Here is a 25388-nt window from a genome sequence, read left to right on the forward strand (position 1 = left end):
CAAACCGGTAGGATCCCTATATTTAACTTTAGAGATGTTACAGACTTCCTAGGTCTTTTAAAATAATTTTAAATGCAGTTTCATGTTTCCTATCTTAGCTTTTCTTCAACCTGAGTGGCCATAATGCAGTGGCTATTTTTGTGCATGTGTTAAAAGCATCCCCTGGACTAGAGCTGTAATTCAGGGAATGGAGTCCTTGCTTTATATGAACAAAGTCTTGGCTGTGAACAGAAGCATTGCACAAGCTGTGAGTGCTGGCATCTGTCTGTCATCTTAGCACTCCAGAAGTCGGCCCAGGAGAACAGCACGATCAAGAGACCAGCCTAGGATACAGGAAAAGGGATAAAGTCGTCTCCTTTAGATACTCCTTATTATCATGTTTGTTTCTTTATATTTGAATTACAGTAATATCTATGGTAAAGTTAGTGTTTTATTCATTTATATACTTACATACAGGGGTATATATAATAAATTAATATAAACATTTCACACTCACCCACATTTATGTATATATACACATATGAGCATGCATATCTGACATACTATCTTGATTTTTCCTGTACACTGTTTGAAATCTATTTGCTCATATTATTAAAGCTCCTCAGCATGGTTTGTTCTCAATGGCTGTTTGTTCGCCTCCTCATAGGATCAAAATTTCAAGATTATTATTTTCCTTTTGTCAGTGCTTGCCTTCTGCTCCATTAATTTCCTTTGGCACAATCTGATACCAAAATATAAAGTACTTTCATTATTTATTACTATAGGACCAATAGATTTATAATCGTATGACAATAGCTGCCTGGTCTCCAAAGTACTCTTCCCAAGCTCGAAACTACTGAAAGTATACTCTATTTCTTGTTTTTGCTACATTTCTGTTCTATTCAAATTTTGAGTCATTTATCAACTTCCAAGTTATCTATATAAGTGTGTGCTTTTTATATATAGCTGCATATATTGTATATTTTTATTTTGTGGCAATACTAAGTATCATCATAGTTTTAAATACCTTGTGAGCAGCAAAATTCAGAAGCTGTTATTCATACTTTTAACATTCAGCCATAAAAGAAGAATGTGGCATTAGCATTCACAGTTTGTGGACTTAAAGGGATTTATTCTGTTGGAGAACATTTACAGAAAGAAATACCACCCATTTTGGAAAAAGTAAGATAATTCTTTATATCAAATCATATATACAACTTTCAATAATGTTTAAGAATACAAGTGTCTATATTTTCAGGCAAATTAGGCAAGATTTTAGAAGCAATCCTGGGGCAGGTCATAAGTGGTGATGAAGAATCTGTTTGTAATACAACTAAAGTGGAAATGTTACAAAGGAGCGTCATAAGTGAAATTGTTAGAATGAAAAAAGAACTTGATAAGCACCAGTATTACAGTCATGGAGGTTGGAATGCCATACAGAGGGAGAAGTCGGGCTCAGAGACAGCACAAGCTAAGGATTGTCCTACATGAACTATTGAAGAATTCAGGGTACAATGGCCCTTGTGTTCCAATAAGAAATCTATTCCTGGCTCAATAAGTAGCAGAATGAAATATTTGATCAAAATATTATGTCAGTGTGGAACATCTACAAATATTTTTGATATTATTATATAAATAATACTTTATAACAACTAATTCCACAATATGTGCATTGAACCAAGTATAGAAATTAATTTCAGGGTCATTCAGAATATCAGAAGGTAGTATGAAGGTCTTGTGCAAATCCAGTTCATTTTAGATATGGAAATTTAGCATCTGAGTTTATTGATACCCATGAGAGGCCTTGTACGCAGTAAGACATCCACAACAAAGGACAGCAATTTATTTTGTAAAGCAACAACTTCTAAGCCATATTTTTTTTATTCCCACATAGAAGTTTTTAGTTTATTTGTACCCTGCTGAGAAATCTGCATCATCATAGCAGACCAAGTTGCCCCTGTTTCTGCTGTTATATAGACTCCTATTTTCATTTTGCAGCATGAATACTGGCCCTTGCAGCACCCCTGACCTTCATTCTGTTCATGTGTTTTTCATTTTTTCCCCTGAGATCATCTCCTCCTCCTCCTGGCCTTACCCCTCCTCCTTCTCCTCTTCCTGCTGCTTCTTCCCCTTCCCCTCCTCTCTACTCTTCTTTTTCCTCTTCCTTCCCCCCTCCTCCTTGCTCCTTCTCCTCCTCCTCTTCTATTTAGAAAGGTCATGTCTTGCAGTCTGTGTTCAGGGTAATACTTCTTTGCATAAGCTAAATAATTAAAAATAATGTCAAAGCGATTTGTCTTGCCAACACCGAAATGGGTTCTGATGGGTACTGAATCTTAATACAAAGATGACATCAGGTGTGCTATTGTACAGTTTGGCTAGCCTTTTCTGTTTTTAGTACTGTGGCAATCTCATGGTGAAAAATATTAATGAAAATTTGCTTCCTCTGAAACAAACATTCATGCACTTCTTGGTCCAGATGGTTGCTATGGCATTCATAATGGCTATAGTTGCTAAACAGCCATGGAAATAACAAGTTACCATGTTCTCTTGAATATACTTAACTCCAAAATATCGATATAGATTCAATACAATTGAGATTTTACTATCAAAATGGTAAAGTACTAAGTTAATAATAAATAGTTAAGTTTTTTCTTGTTTAATTTTTTTTATATTTTGTATTTTTTAATGTCTCCAGTTCATTATTATAATATATAATCTCCATTTACCTTGCTCTTATCAAGATATTTACAGGTTTTTGTATCTTGGGATGAAAACAGCTTATAGTAGCTATTTTTTCTATAGTACCCAGGTTTCAAATTGAGGAAATTGTTATGTATAGTAAAGGAGGGTCAAGGATAGTGCTGTGGTTTTAATGTTTCCCTTCTTTTTAGTCAAGGTAGTTCTATTCAGAGGGGAGGGACCCTTAAGATGTTATGAGACCCTTAGAAATGGGAAAGGAGTTCTTAGGAAGGTATTGACTAATTGAGTTGGTTCTCTTGTCTTTCTACTTTGTAACATGTAAAGACACAAATTTTATAACTCAGCCAGCAGTGGTGCTGCACACCTTTAATACCAGCATTCAAAAGGCAGAGGCAGGCAGAGCTCTATGAGTTCGAGGCCACCCTTGTCTACAAGAGCTAGTTCTAGGACAGCTAGGGCTGTTACACAAAGAAACCCTGTCTCAAAAAAATAATTAAATAAATAAATTACAACTCAACAGTCACCATATCTATGATTTTGACTTCTCAGTCTACAAAATTGTGAGAAATAAATTCTTGTTCTCCACTCATTACCTATCTATGGTTTAAAAACCAAAATGTCCAAAGAGATAGGATGCTAGTCCATACTTTGTATTTTGAAACAGATTTCATGGCCAGATTTGAAACAAGAAAATCAGGGCATACTGTCCATTAATCAGGGGGACAGAGTTATGATGTTGATGTGTTCGTTTTTTGAGGACAATTAATTGTGTCTGAAACATAAAAGAAACATATGGTAAATGACAGTATTTGGATAGCTGACAATATTGCAATAATACTTCAAGTTTCAAATTGACTAATTTCATCTTTAAATTATAATCCCATAGGAAACAAAAACGAAAAGTATTTATGGCATGGGTACAATCTACACCATTTAAATTATAATGAAGTAAGATGCTTTTAGTAAAAATAAAATCAAATCATTTTGGAATGATTTTCATTGAGAAATTAATGATTTTTAGTTTAAAAACTGTTATTAGGATTTCTGGTTAATAAAGTCTAGGAAAGGTGAGTTTATCTCTAGAAAGGGTACCTAAGACAGTAGCATTCTAACCAACTAACTATGGTTATGTGGTTTTATTTCTTCAAAAAATGTTAGCTCATGATAAACAAGTGCAATTTTCTGTCCCGATTTGAAACCATACGTGTCAGCCTATAGAAATGGGACTTTCGCTCTCATGTAACACATCTTTGGAGATGGAGAGACATTTCAGTGTGCAAAAACTACTTGCTGTGTAAATTTAGATACCTGTATTAAAATATCCAGTATCCATGTATCAAACCTCACATGGCCCCATGACTGCAGGTTGTTGTCAAGTGAGTCACTGGAGCTTTTGCTAAGTTCGCCTAGCTTCAGATTTAGTGAGAGATGCTGTATCAAAGAATAAATCTGGAAAGTGATAGATGGGTGGATACCTGACATCACTTTCTCTCACCCACATTCTTTTGAGGACATATTCATTTACACAGACAGATGTATTCATACTTATACACATATTTTTTAAAGCGATGCCTTTTTGATAAAGAAATATAAAACTTCTTAATTTAAAAATTAAAAAACCAATATTTTTTTCATGTTCTTCCTCCTTCTGCCCCTCATTTGGACCATGGGGGGTTCAGTCCGGTGCTCCAATGTGGGTCTCCGTCTGTATCGCCATCCATCGTCGGATGAAGGATCTATGGTGATAAGCAAAATCTTCATCAGTATGGTTATAGGCCAAGGCCGGTTCAGGCGCCCTCTCCTCTGTCTAGAGAACAGTCTGGGAATCTCTCCTTGGACCTGGGATCCCATTTATAATCAAGTCTCTTGTAAACCCTAAAATGACTCCCTTAGTTGAGATATATTCTTCCCTGATCCCATATCCATTCCTCCTCCCTCCGCCCATCTCAGTCCCCCAAGTTTTTCCCATTCCTCCCCTACTCCCTTCTCTCTAACCCTCTCCCCTTCCAACAACCCTCCCACCCACGCCCCCATGTACCTGAGGTTACCTGGGACTCTTGTCTATTTCCAATCTCCAGGAGGATAAGTACATGATTTTCTTCAGGTTCACCTTCTTATTTAGCTTCTCTAGGATCTCGAATAATAGGCTCAAAGACCTTTATTATGGCTAGAATCCACTTATGAGTGAATACATACCATATTCCTCTTTTTGGGTCTGGCTTACCTCACTCAGTAAAGCGTTTTCTATGTCCATCCATTTGCATGCAAAATTCAAGATGTCATTGTTTTTTACCGCTGAGTAAAACTCTAGTGTATATATGTTCCACACCTTCTTTAACCATTTTTCTATTGAGGGGCACCTAGGTTGTTTCCAGGTTCTGGCTATTACAAATAGTGCTGCTATGAACATAGTTGAACAAATGCTTTTGTGGTATGATAGGGCATCTCTTGGGTATATTCCCAAGAGTGGAATTGCTGGGTCCTGAGGGAGGTTGACTCCCAGTTTTCTGAGAAACTGCTATTTTGGGATCCAGTCTGTTTGGATACTCACCTTCCTGGACCTGGAGTGAGGGGGGAGGAACTTGAACTTCCCACAGGGTTGAAAGCCCTGACTGCTCTTAGGGATGGAGAGGGAGGAGGAGGAGGATGGGGGGAGTGGGAGGGTGTTGGGAGGAGGGGCGGAAATGGAAACTTTCATAATTTAATAAACTTTGAAAAAAAACAATATTTTCTCAAAAATTATCAGAGTTTCCAAAATTTATTCAGTGTAAGACACAACTATAGGAACTCAGCATAAGTAGTAATTGAGATCCCAGCAGTGTAGTTGATAATAAATATATTTGAAAAACATTTAACCTAAGAAGGACAAAATTCTTAAACTAGATGTGAGGTACATGCCTACAGTGCATTCTTGTAGCTGAAACAGAATGATTACAAATTCAAGGTAATCCTAGCCCATGTAGTTTTGTCTCAAAAAATCAAAAACATATAAAAACCACTCTATGCTTCTTTAGCATCATTCAGTGATGAATCTTTAAAATTATTCTGGAAATTAAAAGTTATCGGGAAAATCAAGACGGTTTTTTAGAAAGGGAAATATGGCCATGCTTTGCCAGTATTTAGTACTTTGCAGAAAATCTTTGATCTATAATTTAGTCAATAAATCTAACTTCTGGAAAGGAAATTCCCTTCTGAGACAAACTGCCAGTGAATAAGCCGTCCTTCTCATTGATTGATTGGTTTCATGTAAGCATGACCAGCAAAAACAAGTCAACACCACTGTGTCTTGCCTCCTTAAAAAATAAGGTTGTGCTCTGCTATGAAGGCCAGGAGCACAACACTTTGGTTCCCAATGACTTCACCAAAACAGCTTTTCTTGATGCAAACATGTAATCACAACAATTTGGAAATGAAGGAAATATCAGGAGTTCAAGGTCAGTCTGAGCTACTTGTGACCCCATCTTATAAATTATGTCATAAAAGTTTGTCAACATTATTTATTTCTTCCCCCAATCCATGTCTTATATAATCATTAAATTAGGAGACTATTCAGTGTATTATGAAAGATGGTTTCTGCTTCTCATCCTTAATTATACTTTAAAAACTAATGCTGAATAAAATATTCTTCATTTGCCTAAATATTAAAATGGTTTTGTCATTTCTACTGCATTTGCTTTATTACAGGCAGTCCCAGTAATAAACAGATTGACAATACTCCTTAATGATGCGCCTTCCCCACAGGGTAATGATGATACTAATGTTAGTTTTAAAAAGTTTATTTTTATGCCAACAATAAAGCTCCCATCTGTCATTCGTTTCTGTATACCGAAGTCATACTGCTTCTGGCATAGGTCACATTTGTAAATGTTTCATTTATGAACTCTTCCTCCTCTCAACTCCTGTTCCCTGCAGAAATATGCTGGAAAAGATGTGCTGCCTCTCAATCCCTGTGCTTCTCAATCTGGCATTGCATTCGCTGTGACATTTCCTTAGTCACTTCCAGTAGGAAACTATCCTACATCCTTCTCATGACTTAACCAAATGATTGTGCTAAAGGCTGCTCAGTGTACAAATGACATGACAACTGCTTGCTACATATTTTATATAAGTCTTATCATGACTATATTTTTATTATAGGCTACATGGTCCATAGGCACTGTTACTTACCAGCGTAATTGGTATGATACAATTTACCTATTTAGAAGACAATACATGTCCTTCAGGCAGTCAAGTATGTTAGAGTATGGTAAAAAGCACTTGAAAATTACATTTTATTTAAGTTATTCTTGTGTAGCATCTCACCAGAATTCATAAGTATGCATGAATGGATTATCCATTTTTTTGTGATTGAATAAGTACTTTTCATGAGCACTTGACTATGAAATTCGCAGGTTCATGAACAGACTTTGTCAGCTGATTTAGGAAAGAGTCTTCAAAGTGTCAGTTTGTTCTAACTCCTTTACAGACTAACAGAGCTGTGGTCTGGCTCATCTTTCTGTAGTCAGCTGAAGAAATTGGTTAAGGGAAATCTAAAGAAAGAAATTTCTGTGCCTAAGTGGATCTACTAACATCAGAAACCCAAAATGTGGAGATAAAATATGACTCGTGACTCAAGGAAACTGTGTTCCTACCCATCCGCTCCTCCTTTCATACACTAAGTGTTGGTAACCAAGGAGGATGCTAAGATCACAGTCCATTGAAAAACAGATCAGGGTTGGTACTGAGAATTAGACAACTACTTGTGTCTGGACAGAGCAAGTCATAATAATTAGCAAGTTGTGGGCAATCGCAGTTACATGAAACACAATACTAATGGCAAGTCCTATTACTGGATACAAATGAACTAAATGTTAGAGGTTTAGAATATATTTCTCATTAAATTCCTATAAGAAATTTATTAGGTGTAGTTATTTTGAGAATACCGTAATATATTCCAAGTGTCTATCACAAAAAGGCTACTGGAATAATTCACACAATTATTCACATTTAACTTAGATTTTTAAAAAACGCTATAGAAGTAAAAAGAGGAAATAATTATTCATAAAGCTACATGCTACATTTTTTCATATGAAACATTCATTCAGTAGATCAACTGATAAGAGGGGGTCATTTCAATACTGTACTCATCACAGAGCAAATACATGGGACTTACGTGAGAACAAATGACTTGAGGGCTAACTCAAATGAACAAATTAAACCTGGAGAAGGAAAAGTGACTCCAGGAAAGGCAAAAGATATGTCTCTGCTCCAAAAGGTATATATTTTGATTTTGCATTTCCTAGTAAGTACTTTGTCTGAAAACTAAATCAGATAGATCATATGAATTTGGCACATGTGCATCTTCTACACATGTGAACATTAACATTTAAAGCAGTTACTCATCTCATTTTTCTGCACACTCTTTCAATAATCAGTTAAGAATATATTTCTATTCAGATATGTAGCTCTTGACCATGGTATTTTCTGTTAACTGCATTCTTCCATTCATTCTTCCAGTAATTTTATTAGAGAGAGAGAGGGAAAGAGAGAAGGCAGGACTTGTCCCTGAGGAGCTCTAACTTAAGAACCTAATTGTTAATGATAAATTATTTTGATTGCTCTTTAGCTATTGTGAAAATATGTCCTTTGAAATTGTTTCCAAGTATTTCTTTCAAAATGATGACAATGTAATTAAGATTTTTTTCCTTTGGATATTTTCTGTTGCTGATGATGAGCCTGCCTTTTATCAATGTCTATTTCTGATGATGTTTAATTCACTGTTGTGTGTCTCTAGACAAATTTTGTAGACTTTTCATGTACTTGAGATTATTTGAGAGAGGATCTCACAGGAAGAAACTAATTATTTCTCATTTTGTTGACACCGGGGATGTGTTTCTACTATCTCTTCCAACCTTGACATTTTGAGAAAACTGGCATAAGTTATCCAATTACTGACAGCTCTGATGTTGATGCTGATGATGTGATATTGAATGCCCTATCTTACAGAACACCAATTCAATTACACACAGTCTCCTAAATAGCCACAATCTCTGCTTAGCTGCATCTCTAAATAAGGACATTTTAATCTGTTCTGCTATTTGTATGTCTCAATAAACTATGCCATGGGGATCAACAAAATTTCCTAATGATTGAAGTGAAAAAACTGCCACAAAACCCTTTGATGGTAGATACTGTAGCCTACAGACTGCATAAATTCTACAGTTCCTAATAGTAAAATATATCAGAAACTCTATAGTTTCCTGCTGGAATAATATCAGCACCTTCAATATGATCAAATAACCTTTCTGGATACATTACTACTCAACTGAGAAATGTTGAAATTTGTTTTATTGAGTCCATGTAAGTATAACAAAGGAAAACAACACTCTAAAGGAAAAGTCTTTTCCATTTTTAAGAATGAAAATAAAGGCATTACTCTCAGATGCAGTTCTAAGCTCACATAAAATTATTACCTTTTTTAAAATAGAAAGCTTCTATTGGTTCTGTTTAACAGTAAAGGTGTTAAAACTTTTCTAAATACTGATTTATTAAATTGACATTATTTTCGTTGAATCAACCATTGAATTGTGAATAAGATTTTGAGGTAAATAGTCATAATTTTTAAACAAGAGTTACAGCAGAAATTATTTAAGTATATTTCAGACCTTCAATTTTGTGATATTTTAAAAAATAGAAACTGTCTAAAGCACCTTCAAAACAAAGTTTGAATATACAAAGACAGAGTAGAAAGGCTTATGTGACTTTGATGCCTTGGAAGCAATGGGGCGCACCTTCAATGATTGTTAGTTAAGTGGAATACCTTTGTGTGAGACATGAGAGACTTAGGTCATTTATTAAATGTGTCTTTAAACTGGCAAAACTAAGATTAAAGACAAATAGTCTTTCCTTTTAAAAAAAAAAACCAATCCAACCCTGTGAAGTTGAAGCAGAACTTCAGGTCCTAAGATGAAGCAAGTGGAAGAATTATACAATGCTCTTCAGTAGCGGCATGACTACTCTCTTGTCCTTTCATTGTATCCCAATCAGACCAAGAGCAGTAGTTTGACAGAAATGCGTGACTGCCTCATGGACACATAGGTCCATAAAATGGCATTGGTTGGGGTCTCAGACTCCTGGTATAGAAAATGAATTCCTAAAAGACTAGAACAGCACTTGAACTCTCACTGGGTCTCTGTGGTCAGTGCTGGTAATGACAGATTTAAGGAGTATTTGTAAAGGAAAGAAAATAAAACTGTATCAGAAAAGATAAATATCTATATGTCCCTGGAAAGAGAGAAGAGGGACGCATAAAAGTGACGATGGACATTCTAGTCATATTTAATACACTACAACTTTCTCTTGGACAAGTTCATAGTGGTGGTTATCACTCTGCTGTAGGCTATGTCTTTACTTAATAGCAATTATTTTCATTTGATAGTAACTTCCAAGGAACAGAGTGGAATGTGTATAGTTTGTTATTTGAGTTCGTTACCTTTTCTGTTTAAATAATAACCAAATTTACATTTTTAGAGCTAAAACAAACAGAAAGATTTATTTTGTCAAAAAATATCAGCAGATTTTTCTGAAGAAGATATTTTATAGTGAAATACAAAAACTGTTATGAGCTCAAAATTTCAGCATTTACAGTTTTCTCTAAGTTGTCAAAGTAATTTAGCCTTTCTATATACTTAGTACGTTATGTTTCAAAATGAGATTGTCCAAGTTCTTAGAACTTAGAGAATGGAAAAAAGTAATGGTGAATATCACTTAGAGAAAAGACAAGTGAACAAGAGTTAAAAAATAAGCATAGCCACAAGCAAACAAAATGTTGTGAGTACAACTAATGAACCAGTGTCAATCTCTATAGATGAAGCTGGCTTCATTATTTTAAGAAATAATGATCTCCTTTGCACTGTATTTCCTTGAGAGAGGCATATTTGAGAGGTAAGCATTTAATCCTATGTACATTCCCAGTAATCTCTATTAGTTTGGGGAGAGATTAAATATTGATTGCAACACTGTAGTATACAGGACTGTAAGTAAAAAATCTTTAGTTTTAACTGAGTAAACCAGGCAGTTTTGTCAAGCCTGGATTAATTTGATAACCTCAAAGTCAGTTAAATCACCTGAATAGTATAGTGCATTATTCATCTAGACAATGTCTAGAATTTATTGTATTAAAGTGGATGTTTGTTTCTATAATTGATGTTTCTAGGATTATATTGGATGCATTTCCTTTCCTGCGTTCTCAGTTTTCAGTACTACAGGAGGAGCAGGGGTCATTATGGCTAGTGAAACATAAAGCATCAGTCACACTGTACCCTGACAAGTTGCTTCTGAGTGACTCAAGTCTTGCTTTTCCCGACCGAAACTTAAAGTGGGATAATTTTCTAAAAAGAATGCCTCACCCTTCACACATAAAATCCATTAAAGAAAGTACCCAAGCAAGTATCTATGACTGTGTTTGAACTTTTAAGAATACTGAAATGGTGACAATCAGCATTCCAGAACGGATGAAAGGTATATGGTTGCTAACAGATAGACCAAGCTTCAGTATATGGTTCTACACTCGTGGGTACATAACCAGCACAAATCAGACTTGTTGGGCATAGATCTGCAAGGAATTGAAGAGAAGAAGTGGGGTGAATATAATCAAAATATATTGTAGACATATATGAAATTATCAACAAATTAACAAAATGCTATATTTTAAAAAATAATATTGTCAGTTCTTATGGCAATTTGTCAGTTTGTATTTTAATAAAAGTGCCCCAAAAGGTATATGTATAAATAGAGTGATAGATAGAGATATACAGAGAAAGATACGTATATAAATATATGTATTATATATGCATATATATATGGAAAGAGTGAGAGAGAAAGAAAACTTCATGATGGGATTCCGTGTATCCCATGTTGGCTTAGAATCAGTCATGTAGCAAAGATGACTAGATGATTTTCAGCATCTCATTTACCTTAATCTACCTCCTCTGGAGGGCAGGAACTATAGGCAAATCTCTTTCATTCCCAGTTTAATTGGTGCTGGTGACTTCCTGCATGCTAGGTAAGCACTCTACCAACTGAATTATGTTCCCCTCCCCAACTCCCAGTAAAAGAGGACTTCCTTAATGAAATAACTTTATTTTTTCTTATTAATTTTTCAAAATGATATATAAGTAAAATTTCACTCTTTTTTGTTGTTGTTGTTGCTGTTGGTGGTGGTTTTTCGAGACAGAGTTTCTCTGTAGCTTTGGACCCTGTCCTGGAACTAGCTCTTGTAGAGCAGGCTGGCCTCGAATACACAGACATCCCTCTGCCTCTGCTTCCTGAGTGCTGGGATTAAAGGCGTGCACCACCATCACCCAGCAATTTCACATTCTTTTATTATTTCATTTTAATAAAGATAATTTATTATATATTATAAACAGATATTCTAATTGTTTTTAAAGTAGTATCACTTAAGTTTAATAAAGAGAACTAAGACTAGGTAAATTAAAGGCATGACATTTATTCTAAATATTGACACTTATTTTAATATTTGTATCTATTCTACTATTATTAAGTTCATTTTATTTTTTTAATTTTTTAATTTTTTTTAAATTTCCAGATGTATAAATAGAAATAACACTGATACATTGCAGTATAATTTTAGAGATAAGTATAATATCCTGGATTATTTTAAAAGTGAACAAATAATTTTCAAGCATATTCTATGCCTTATGTTGCTGCATTAAACAAATGTTTCCAAACATTATCGTGTTAGGACCAGCCTAGCATTTCCTTTTTGTTTATCTATTTTATCATTATTTAAACAAATAATTACATTTTGAGTTTGACTCAGTAAAACATATGTTTTGAGTTTTATTTTATGACTAAGTACAATTAAGCTATGGCAGTTCCATATAAAAAGAAAACCTACTGCCTTCACATTGAGTTGCTATTGTAATTTGAGCAATGCATTCCTTTTGTTTAAAGCCAGCAGGGGGAGCTCTCATCTCGTTGGGTTTAGTGTAATTAGTTTGGGAAATCTGCATTGTGGGGTTTTGTATATGAAACAAAGGGTGAAATTAAATGTTCATGGCCTGTGATGATATGAAACTCTGAACAGTTTTTGGGTTTATTTTAATTTCAATGCATCATTTACTTGTCTATAATGCAATCTAAAAAACGCTATTAAGAATTTTTTAATGGCATCATTTTATATAAAAATACAATTAGGAAAATCTTGTTTCTGAAAGCTAGTAATTGATTCCTCCCCCAAAACTCTCTGCTCTACTAATAGAGTATATATACTATCTACATTCATTTTTCTCTGAGACAAATTTATTATTATGTCTTCGAAAAGCTAGGCCACCAAAATGTCTAGAAAGGATTGTAATTGTATTAATTAACTAATTAATTCACTATCCATAAAATAAGTAACTGAAGGGGACATTAATATCTGCTAATAAAATTTAGGTATTAGTGGTGTTTGATAATTCTTCCTGGAAGTGTTTTGTTTAGATAACGATATTATAGATGTCATCTGTGAACTTTCTGCATAAAACTGCTAAAGGAAAAAAAAAAAGTCTTGTTTTTCTGACTCACCAAAGGTGAAAAAAGAGAAAATAGTAAATGAAGTTTTCCATTTTCTTGATATTTTTTTAAAAATTTGACATCAGTTCATGGGATCTGTATTTTAAAATTCATTGTGAAAATAATCAACACAGAGATGTACAGACAATTTAAATGCCTTTTAGAAAGAAAGAATGAGTAGATGATAGCTATACAGCATGGACTGTTATTCTACCTTAAGAAACAAGTCTCCTTACTTGTCACAACATGGGGAGACTTCTGAAATCCTATGCAAAGTGTAATAAGTCAATTGTTAAAGACAGGTACTGAATTACTTCATTTAGACATTCAGAATGGCTGGCTGGACCTGAAGAAAAAAATGGCAAATTACTGTCCAATAAATACAAAGTTTCAGATATACCAGGTCAATAAGTTCCAAGGATATATAGCATAATGTATGTTCTAAGTAATATTGCATATACAACTTAAAGTATTATTAGGCAATCGAAGAAAACCAACAGAAGAAACCAGAACAGGATTTTTGAGGGCGATAAATATGTTTATGAATTTCATTGATATGATAGAATTGTGAGTGTATGAATACATCAAAACATATCAAATTAAACAGATTAAATATGCACAAATTTTTGTCTATCATTATGCTTCAAGAAAGAGATATAATTTAAAAGTATAAGATGATCAAAAATTAAAAATATTAGCCACACTGATTAAGCATTAATCACTTAAATAATTTACATATGACAAATAAAAATATTATTTTATTATGATATATTTCAAAATTACTTGAGAATTTTATTTAATGTATATTAACCACATTTGCCTTAGCTCTTCCAAGAACCATCTTTCACCTCCCCACTATGTCTCAACTTTGTATCTTTATTTGCTTCATTAATAATTCATTATATCTTATTTGTACTGATTTAAAAATCTTACTTTGATGATATCCCATGGAACATGGTTTTCTTACTGAAAATCCCTCTTTAAATAATCAGAAAACAAAAAATAAAATCTATCTTCCACTTCAAGAAGCTTTCAACTGTCAAAAGATTCTCAATTCTTTTGGAAATTCTTATTGACTGGCTTAATCTTATGTAGGTCTTGTGTAGGCATCCACGGTTGCTATGAATTCAAGAGTACATCTATCATGTCATGCCCAAGACATACTTAAGCTTCTGACCTTCTGATGTCTGGGTCTTACAGTGTTTCTGTCCCCTCTATCAAAATGATCTCTGTGACCCTGGGGTGGAGAGATTTGATGACAGTGTCTCATTAGTGCCTAAGAACTCCACTGACACATCCTCTGCAGTGTGACCAGTTGTAAGTTTCTGTGTTAGACATCATTTACTACCCAAATAAACTTCTTTGATAGAATCTCAGAGTTGAATTAGTCTGTGGGTATAGAGATACATATTTAGAGGGCAGCTTGATATTGTACCCACTTAGAACACTACTACTAGATTCACTACTTGGGACTGTGAACTTCCCAGCCATGTGTTCTTGACATAATTAACAGTACCAGACATGAATTTCTCCTAGCAGAGAAGACCTTAACTCCATCCACAAAGTGGTTGGTTATTCTCATAGCATTTGACCCATGCACTATCTTGTCATACAGATCATTATTGTAGTTAATATAGTTTATTTCCTTTACAGCAGCCTATCTAGAACCTTCCAGTTCTATGAAAACTAACCAGCATAGAATAAGGCTTCCCTATCAGCATCAACCTGAATAGTCCTTATGCTCAGAGTAAAATGTGAGGTGTCTTTAGCAAGAGGTTATTACTATCAAGTTTTGGGGTATAACCAAGAACAATGGAAATAGCCTATATTATTTTTATGGTCTCCTGAACACCTCTGAAAAATAACTGCAGCGGAGGTAGTCCACCCCTACCTCCGCTTTTATTTGGCAGTATATGACTTTTTGAAGGAGCATTCTAACCTCTGTAAGTTAATTCCAATTAAGCTTCCTTTTATATGAAAAAAATCTTTCATAAACTAAAATAGTAGGTTTCCATATCACTTTTCCATGCATCATTAGTATGTTATATCTCCCCCATACTTTCTCTGCCCTACATGTTCATCTTTTATCCACTTTAACGCACTCCCCATATTTTTTTCCATTTTCTATAATCTGGTTTTTGTTACTTCCCCTCCCCTTAGATCTTCCCCCCACTTAAGTCACTTATGGACGGCCCCTTTCTGGTTTCCTGAATTCTATGGGTATTATAAATCTAAAACAAAATTTTAAAGATTTGACACAAAGATCTGCATTAAGTGATATCATGTGCTATTTGTCTTTGTGGGACTAAATTGTCTTACTTGGCATGATTATTTCTAACTCCATACATTTATCTGAAAATTTTATTTTTCTTTACGTTTGACTAAAATTCCATTATACATAGGTTACATGTGTTCACTATACATTCATCAGTTGATTGACATCTTGGCTGTTTCCATGACCTAGAAATTCTGAACAGAGCAGTTATGAACATGGATGAGCATGTGTTTGTGTAGTAGGAAATAGTCTTTTGGGTATTGCTGGGTCATATGGTAGATCTATTTCTTTTTTGAGAAATTGCCTCAGTGATTTCATAGATGCTGCAGTTTTCACTCCCACAAACAATACTTATTGTCAGTTTCCAGTATTTTTTGTCTTTTGTTTTCTTAATCTTAATCATTATCATTAGAGCAAGATGAAATTTCAGAGTGGTTTTAGGTTTTGTTTCTTCAGTAAGGATGGGAATGCATTGTAAGATATTTCTTCTTCTGAGAAATCTCTGTTCAGTTTAGTAGCCCTCTTAAGAGACAGTCTTCAGAATGCATAAAAATATGTGACAGGAAAGCCTTTGCCATGTGCTTACAAGGAAAATTCTGATGGTTCATTCTTTTTAAAGGAACACAATTGCCACTTGCATTTTCTCTGCATGGCAGCACACAAAAAATATTTTGCATTGATCAGACTTTCCTCATCTCCACCAGTCCCTATTTCCTCGGCCACTCATAACCATTCTATAATCTCAATTTCTAAGAGAGCAATATTCTAGATTCCATAGATGAAAGACGTCATGCTGTACATATCTTTCATTGTTCTTTATTTCACACGTAATAATAATCTCCCATGGGTTGCCAAGGAAATAAGTCAATTCTTTTTACTCCCACATAGTATCACATAGTATTTCAGTACACACACACACACACACACACACACTCACTCATATATATATTTGTATATATATACATATACATGTATATATAATATTTTCTTTTTCTTACTTGCTCCCATTTCTTAACAACTATAAATATTGCTACAATGGATATGAGATAAAAAATTTCATAAAGATGCTTAAGAAATTTCGGAGATTATTCAGAGAAGACATCACCATGTCCTCACTTCAGTTAAGGTGAATTAATTGCCAATCCTGCCACCTTTTAGGGAAATAGACAAACTTTTATCCAAAGCATAAAAGTTCTGTAAAAGTAACAGTATAATCTTTGGTGACCAAATATAGCCATTGAAATTACATATTTCTACATTCATTAATATATCTACAAATTAAAATAACTTTTATTTTATAACAGATTTACAATATCCTTTTAACTATTATAGTGTCATGTTATATTTTTCTACAAGCTATGAGATATCTTGCATTGAATGAAGCAAGCCGTGTGTGTGTGTGTGTGTTTCAATGCACATAATAAATTTGGTAGTAGTTGCTCCCAAGCTCTTAGAATCATATGCTGAGATAGAGTAAATTAAACAATAAAAATGTGTATTAGAAGCTTTTGCCTTTTATGTCCCATTTTATTTCTTTTTCTGATGTTAGCTGCCATGAAAAATCATTAGCTAAATATATTAATTCATTAGCAATAGCAAATAGTGCATCCTAATCTGGTCATTCCTTCTCAATTTATTAACTAGAATATTTCAACAAGAAAAATATCCTTTTCGAGCTATTTTGTTTAGCAGAAGCAGTTTCAAACAGAAAATTCAAAATTTATATTTTATTATATTAAGTGTATACACTAGTAAACATAATGCTTCTCCACTGTCCAGAAAAAGTGCTCCCTAGGCATGTTATTATGAAGGCATGAATTTAATTATACCTGGAGTATTTCAGTTTACCCTTATGTATGATCAGATTACTTATTTTGCCAATAGAAGCCTGTGCAAATTTACTTGTTATTTCTTTTGTTCTTACCCTAGTAGACTATGATATCTTCTCTTTGTGACATTAGTGCTATGATAAACCAGGGCTGAAAGAAAAACATGAATGGATGAGTGAAAGAATAAATGAATGAAACAATGAATCAATAATCAAACAAACAAACAAACACATAAATGAAGCTAAGTCTGATTGCTCCGATCGTTATGCCAGATGCTAGGGATGCAGAGGAAGAAGAGAGGCAAGTTTAAGGTCTTTCTTACTTATACAGTAAATTCAGAGCCAGACTGGACAACTTACAAAAACGATGTCTGAAAATTAAATAAAAAGCTAAGTGAAAAAAAATACTTGGAGTATATCAAACCATCAAAAGATACATATAAATTAGAAATATTTAGCAAATAGAAAACAGTATATTTTTCTGCTAGGGAATCATTCTGAAGTAGGAAAAAATACATTTTTCATCATTATTGGAAATGCACTTTAAAATGACAAAGGAGTGAAATGACACACATGTCAGAATGACTTAGAGGAGCAGGAGAATGCCAGAACCCATCAAGTGGGGCAAGTAGAAAGCAATCAGGCTTACCATTGGAGATGTACAGTATAACCAGACATCTTAATTGTTTTCCCTGATATAAATGAAATTACATGAAAATTAAACTGCGTTATAAGGTCTTCAACTGTAAGAAGTCTAAATGCCCATCAGTCATGCATTCTATATAGTACAAGACTTAGTTATTAGTCATGAAGAGAAACAGATTTTTGACTCATTCAGCATCAATGATTAAGGCCAACTCCATCGTGACAAGTAATAAAACCAGACTCACAAGTCTAGACATCATCTGATATCTACATTTATATAGTGGAAAGGTGAAAACTATGTGGATAGAAACCAGAAAATGGCTGTCAGAGGACACTATGGGAAAGAGATTCATTATACGGGATCACAGGAATATTGAGAGAACAATGAAAATATCGTCCACCTTGATTGTAGCCATGATATATTAGATGGGAGGTTAAGGTCACAGTTCATATAAATGAGCATGACAGAAAGATGAATTTAATGACAAAACACACTTCAATGCATCTAAATTAAAAGGAGTAATGGAAGGTTTGGAGCAGAGTTTTTGTTGTATGTTCTGTGGGAGAGCAGGTAAATAAGTATAGCTAAAATAATGACAGTCATAAGGTAGCAAGCAATAAATTTAGTGAGTGAGAATACGATGGTTCAATTTTCTCAAATTATACTTTGAAAGGCTGTCACAGCTGTGTGGCAGTGGTGTATGCCTTTAATCCCAGTATTTGGGAGGCGGAGGCAGGTAAAACTCTATGAGTTCAAGACCATAAATCAAAGTGATTTATAGTATAACCAGGACTAAACAGAGACATGTATTTCAAAACTAAAGATAGGTTGAGAGAAAGAGAGAGAGAGAGAGAGAGAGAGAGAGAGGATAAAGAACATGAAGGAAAAAAGAAAAAGAAAAGAAAAATTGACACAATAAAAATTATGATTTATGAATGTTTTTATAAATCTATGCTTAGTAAATAAATATTAAGAGTAGTGAACTAATATTATACAGAAGTAAAGTTTATTCAAAAAGATGAAGAAAATTTCATGTTTTAAACTTTTCAATAAATTGTATAAACATTGAACTAGGTGGAGTCACAAAATCTTTATAATAAACAGAAAACTAAGATACCAAATGAAATTCTCATAACTGCAACTTTTAAAATTGTAGCAGGTGATGTAGATAAACTTGTGGAGTGCTTGTCTAGCAGGCAAAAAAAATTCCATGATCAAATCTAAGAATAGCTGAAAGTAAATGAGGTAGTGCATATGTGATGAATTCCAGTACTTGTGAGGTGGACACAGCTGAATGAAAAGGTCAAAGTCATCCTTGATAAATAATGATTTGAGGCCAGGCTGGAATAGACAGACAAGCAAAATTGAAATACCACCCATTTTCTTCTCTTAATAAAGTAAAGAACAGACACTAATTATGTGGCAGCAAAATAAAGTTTTTCAGAATGTGATATCCAGGGTGAAAAATGTAATACTTGAAAAAGTATACATATATGTACCTGCGCATATGTATATGTATATACACATATGTATATTTATATGTGTGTGTATGTGTGGAAACATTACAGAGACTCTCCTCAGTCTCTCCTTCTGCCTTTTTTATCCTTTTGGTTTTCTTAAGTTGTAATTTTGAAGTTATAACATCATTACATTTCTACCTTCTGTTCCCTGTCTTCAAACCCTCCCATGTTCCCTTTGCTCTCCATCCAAATCGTGTCCTCTTTTTCACTAATTTTATTCCATGCCTCTATGAATATGATGTTCATGTGTGTATATACTTGCATATTCCTAAATATAACCTGAGGAATCTCTATACTATTACTCATGTGTATGTTTTCCTGGTTGATCATTGCATATTGGAGAACCCATCGGTGTGCCCTTCCCTGGGGAAGACTATTTCTGCCACTATCAGAATTCCTTAGTTGCATCTGGTTCTTTGTGTAATGTTGAGGCTTTGGTACTTTTTCATGTTTAATTTGACATATTAATGGTATTGCTCATGTTCAGCATATATTCAGGAAAAAGTGTTGATGAACCTTATTAGTTTAGCTTCTGACATTACTAGATAATACAGCTTCATCTGATTCACCCTAATCCTCTGGCTCTTACAATCTCCCTGTCCCCCTTTCCTGCAATATTTCCTGAGGTGTGAGTAGAGGAATTATTTTATGGATATATACATTGTGCTACACAGACCTGCATTTTGATTGGTTGTGGTTTTCTGTAATGGTCTGCAACTATTGAAAATAGGAGTTTATTTGATGAGGTGTGAGGGTATAAAGACACATATTAAATTGTTGTTAGGTATTATGCTGGTTTAGTAATGGCAGTTGTAGAGTCTCCTCAAGATCCATGATTTCAGTTGCACTGAAAATTTGATTAGGGTTTCGGGCCTCACATGATTTCAGTCTTGTTGAATAGGTCTCATATTCAGTTAGGGAATTCAGTTGGTTACCACCAGATATACAGACTATGCCCTTATATTCATTGTGTTACGCTGGTTGTTGTTTTTCACAGGTGTCATAGGTGGGTTGGGCTGTTGGTTGCCCCATCCTTCGGAAGTTCCTATGATACTTCTTGTACTATAAAAGCTAGTCCTCTGGCAGGGGCCATTTATGTCAGTTCCTGCTCAGGGTTCTCTGATCTTTGTGTCTGAAGTGCATGGTGTCTTCAGTAAATAGGGACTTCTCTGCAACCTGTGGAGAGACAACCAAGGACAAGATCAACAGACTGTATGTTCTGGGAGTCCATTGAACAGTTTTGACAAACAATTCAAAAGAAGCCCTCTTATGTCTGATATTGAGGTTTTTGTTAAATATTGATAGTATTAAATAGTCTTTGTCTTTTGGTGACAAATTGAGAAAAATTCATTAAAATAACATAGGTATATTCATATTTAGAATTGTGTTTATTATAGATTTTATCAGATAGTTAATAGCATAGTTTCTGATGATTTCTGAGACATCCTTAATATTAGTGTTCCTTTTCCCAACCCATCTTCTGTATTTACTTCATTCCCTTTGCCCAAAGAACCTCCTTTTCTCATTTCTATATCAAGTCCCTTGTATCCTGCTAGTCCCTTTAACCTTCTCCCTCTTCTGTATTTACCTCCATACCTCATTCCTAAAGAGCACCCCCATTCCTCTTTATCTGATCAGATCACCTGTACACACCATCAATATATTACCACTTACAGCAAGTACTTGTGGTCATTTGTGCAATGATTATTGCACTGCTGTGAGGCATGAGATAGAGATTTCAAGCTGTGTTCCATTACCCTTTTTTGTACCTCTATTGAACATCTATCCATCTTTACTCCTCTTGTTTAGAGAATCATCATATCAGTTCCTTACCTCATCTTTCAACAGAGATTTGTTTTGGGAGGGAATATTTTTTGGCAGGTTATTTTCTTTTAGCAGATGGTGAGTTACCTTTTGTTACAGGAAAATATTCATAGTTTTATATTTTGGTTTTTTCTTCAGTCACCAGTTGGTATACACTGTCTAGTACTTATGTATTTCATGCCTTAAAGGGTATGGTTTATTCAAAAAGAATAATCTTCATTTCTTGCTGATATTTATGTAAGATTTAATAGCAACAACAATTCACAGAGTCCTGTGTTGCTACAGCTTTTCTCTAACATACTATGCTTGAAAGTTAGCGAATAAACGATGTGGGATATTTCGTTAAATTGAAAAATCGGTGGTATTCAAAATAACCTTGTAATTATTTCTCAGTTCTCAGTGTCATTTAAGAATATTAAAACAAATGCATGTGCATTATTTTTGCAATTTTATGTGCCTTATCTTAAAATATAATAGGCCATTACAAGTAATTTAAGTACTGTTCTTAAAACTACTGTGATGAAGAAGCAGTAAGAACATTTTGTATTAATGATGTAACTGATATTGATATAGTTTTTCATTAGTTGAGAAACTCATTCAAGTTTTATCTATTTAATTCTAGTTGTGTTGCTTGATACAACTACCGTGATGGGAGAGCTGGGATGGAAAACATATCCATTAAACGGGGTAAGTTTAAATATCATTAAGATTTCAAAGTTACCATTCATCATGGGTTTTTAGGATTTTCTATGAAAATTAAAGGAATTACAGATTTGTGTAGATGTTTGTATTTAACTTAAGTCTTACAGAAAATACTAAAGTCTACTTGAACTGGTAATAAATGGTAACTCTATATAAATACTCTTGTGCTCTTTTAAATTAATAATTGTTCTTTTGTATCACATTTTAAGCATAATAATTAGATATGTATACACATAACCATTTTCCTTAAATAAATTTATGTGTAGTTGCATAGTTCCATGATGGTTTTTTTGTAAGCAGGTTATGTATAATAATTTTAAAGGTATCTGTATATACACAAAATATATCATGGTTTGAAGGAACAAATACTAGCAATATACTTGTGGGTAGAAAATACTATTTGCCACAGAAATGTTTTGGGACTTGACTAGGTGACACATCATGACTACCTTTCTGTAATCTTGAATGTTGCTTCTAAAGTCTTTTTAAATGTGTACTCTATAAAATTATATCATTTTCTAGGTATTTATATTTTAGCTGTTGTTATTAAGTTTTTATATATTTCAGTTTGTTTTATATAATGCCTACTTTCCAATGTGTTTTTGCTTCATTTTTACATTAAGCTAAGCCAAAAGGGTGGTTTGTAAAGGCTTTTACTTTTATTTATTTAATATTAAAACACAAAAATAAAGTAATAGATATAGCTTATTGTTTTCAACAGCTTTATTACTTTTATTTTTCTTCTACAAATGTTCGGATTCATCAGTTCTTTACTGATAATGTTTTGCATTGCTTATATCATTTTGTCTTCAAATATGAATCTAAGAGGAAAAATTTACCTTGGAATATATTTACATTTTTAAACTCTTTCCCAGAAATAGACATTTTGTATCAAATGTTATTTGTTAAATAAGTGTTTTTCAAACTCAAACAATTATTCAGAGTAAAGTCATCTCTTAATTGACTATTTACTTATCATTTGTTTTATAGTCAATCTCTAATTTCATATTTGTTTATATTTTATTGTATTGTCACCAAAATTTCTGTACTCATGATAGTTCTAGAATTCACTGTATAAACTGATAATTATATAATATATAATTTGATAACTAGTTCCATAAAATACCAATTTATTCTTGAAATTGCAATTGCAAAGCTACTGAAGTTTTCAAAATTATCTAGAATATATTTTGTAATAAAAGCAGTGATGGGATTCACTTCAAGTATAAAAGTCTGAGAATCTGAGGAGACAATGTCTCACTCTCAAGTCTAGCATCTAAATACAAAGCCTGAGAAAATATTCATTTGTGTAAGTTGTCACCTGAAAAGGTTCCATGAGCCACAGTGAATGAGCAAAAAGGAAGAAAGAGAACCATCAAAGCTCATCCTAGACAGTGAATTCATCCTGTCTGTTTTGTGCTTTGTAGATATGACCACTTTTATAAAGGAATGCCTAACGCTCATTCTGCTCCTTCAAAGATAATTCCCTCCCAGAAACATCCTCATATAAAGAGGCAGATAATGTTTTGAATTGCTTTCATCATTATAACTTCAAATATGAATCTTAACAGAAAAAATAGCTTGGAATGTACTTATATTGTTAGAATCTTTCCTCAAAATAGACATTTTATATCAAATGTTATTCATTAAACAAGTGCTTTTGAAACTAAAAAAATTATACTGAGTTTTTTCTGTTTTATAATCCCAATTAAATTTACTCAAATCTACCAAGTTAATCAGAGAATAACTTTTGTTTTCATATCTAAATAATAACTTCATGTAGCCTAGTAGAAATACTGTTTTAAGATATTTGTAGTTATAAAAATCAGTTAAACTAGATAAAAAGCATATTGTCTATAAGCCAAATATCATTGTTTTCTAGTGTCCATGTTTACCATATGAAGAGTCAAAAACTGAGTATTTTAGAAGAAATAATGGGACATCTACTAATAGTTTTGTTTATGTCTTATGACAACAGCATTTGTGAAATAACTTATCAAAGCTCAAGACCTTACTACACTTTGAATCGTTTTATCATGCAGTCTTATTTTCTAAAACTATATATATTTGTTGAACTCTGAAATTAAGAACTTTATTAATAATTTCTTTCTTCAAAATTGAATGAAAAATTTCACTATTTTCCAAACTGCTATTTAAATAAGTTTTACTCTGAGAAACTCTACAACATATGTTGTGGTGTTTTAAATGCCCTGCATGTTAGTTTCAGCTGTACTATTTTACACTTCAAATAATGGCATTCAGTTTCATGAATGAATAGAAGAATTATACAGATACATATTTCATTAATTTTAGTGCTCCAGTGACATTTTATTACATCTTAATGGTGTGTGTATGTGTGTGTGTGTGCGTGCGTGTAATGGGCAACTTATGGACAATAAACAACATGCAGTTATTGTTATCTCATTCCACTATGTAAATTCCAAGGATCAAATTAGAATTTACATACCCTTTCTAGATGAGTCATCTCATTGGTCCTCATATGACATGACATTTTATAGCTATGAAACTTTAATCTCTTAACAAAGAGAAGATAGCATTAATAGAATTTATTATCTTAGATTATTGTGGGGATAAAATATTTAAGGGATAGAAGACAGTAAAGAAGTATATTTTGCCCGGCTGTGGTGGCGCACGCCTTTAATCCCAGCACTCAGGAGGCAGAGGCAGACAGATCTCTGTGCGTTCAAAACCAGCCTGGTCTACAAGGTTCCAGGAAATGCTCCAAAGCTACAGAGAAACCCTACCTTGAAAAACCAAAAAAAAGAGAAGATTTTATGATTATCATTGCAATAACTCTAAATATTTTTAATAAGAGAAAACGGAAACACTTGATGTTATATAGGTTGCTTGTTTTCTTTATTGGAATTGCCTTTCCACCATAGGTCATTTTTTTTCTTTTGCACTAAAAGCAATATGTAATCATCACAGTGATATATTACATAGGTAAACTGGAAGTAAAGTAGTATATTTGCTTAAATCTATTGCAATATAAACTGTTGTATATATTCTGACACTGAGCATGAACTTCTTGAAAAATAATATACTGATAATCATATTTTCAAGGTTTGATTGTCAATAATATATGTAAGTGTTCATGCTTGTTACCTGAAATCTCATGCAAGAGGAAAGCAGTATAGCAATGTAAGTTAGATATTTTCTGACAATTTCATAGGTTGGTGTCTAAAGTTTTATTTATCTAAATTTCTCTCTACATATTTCACAGGATTCTGAAACATAAATTTTCTTCTTTCTTAAAACTTTCACCGTTATTGTAAGATAAGTGATCAGAAATTACCTTAATTTTAATTTAACTAAAAATATCTATATTGCTATTTTTAC

The 25388-nt window shown here is 33.4% G+C and overlaps 1 protein-coding gene across 2 annotated transcripts in view; it reads left to right on the top strand.

The window, feature by feature from the left end:
• Positions 1 to 25388, top strand: part of Epha6 (EPH receptor A6) — a 917499-nt gene that overhangs the window by 35150 nt on the left and 856961 nt on the right. For both annotated transcript variants that reach the window (XM_048422770.3, XM_085685660.2), the window contains exon 2: positions 21949 to 22013. In XM_048422770.3, coding sequence (XP_048278727.3) covers positions 21949 to 22013 — 65 coding nt within the window. The remainder of the gene's footprint in view (positions 1 to 21948; positions 22014 to 25388) is intronic.

The sequence above is a fragment of the Myodes glareolus genome, chromosome 2 (genome assembly GCF_982192425.1).
Source record: "Myodes glareolus chromosome 2, mMyoGla1.1, whole genome shotgun sequence".
NCBI lineage: Eukaryota > Metazoa > Chordata > Mammalia > Rodentia > Cricetidae > Myodes > Myodes glareolus.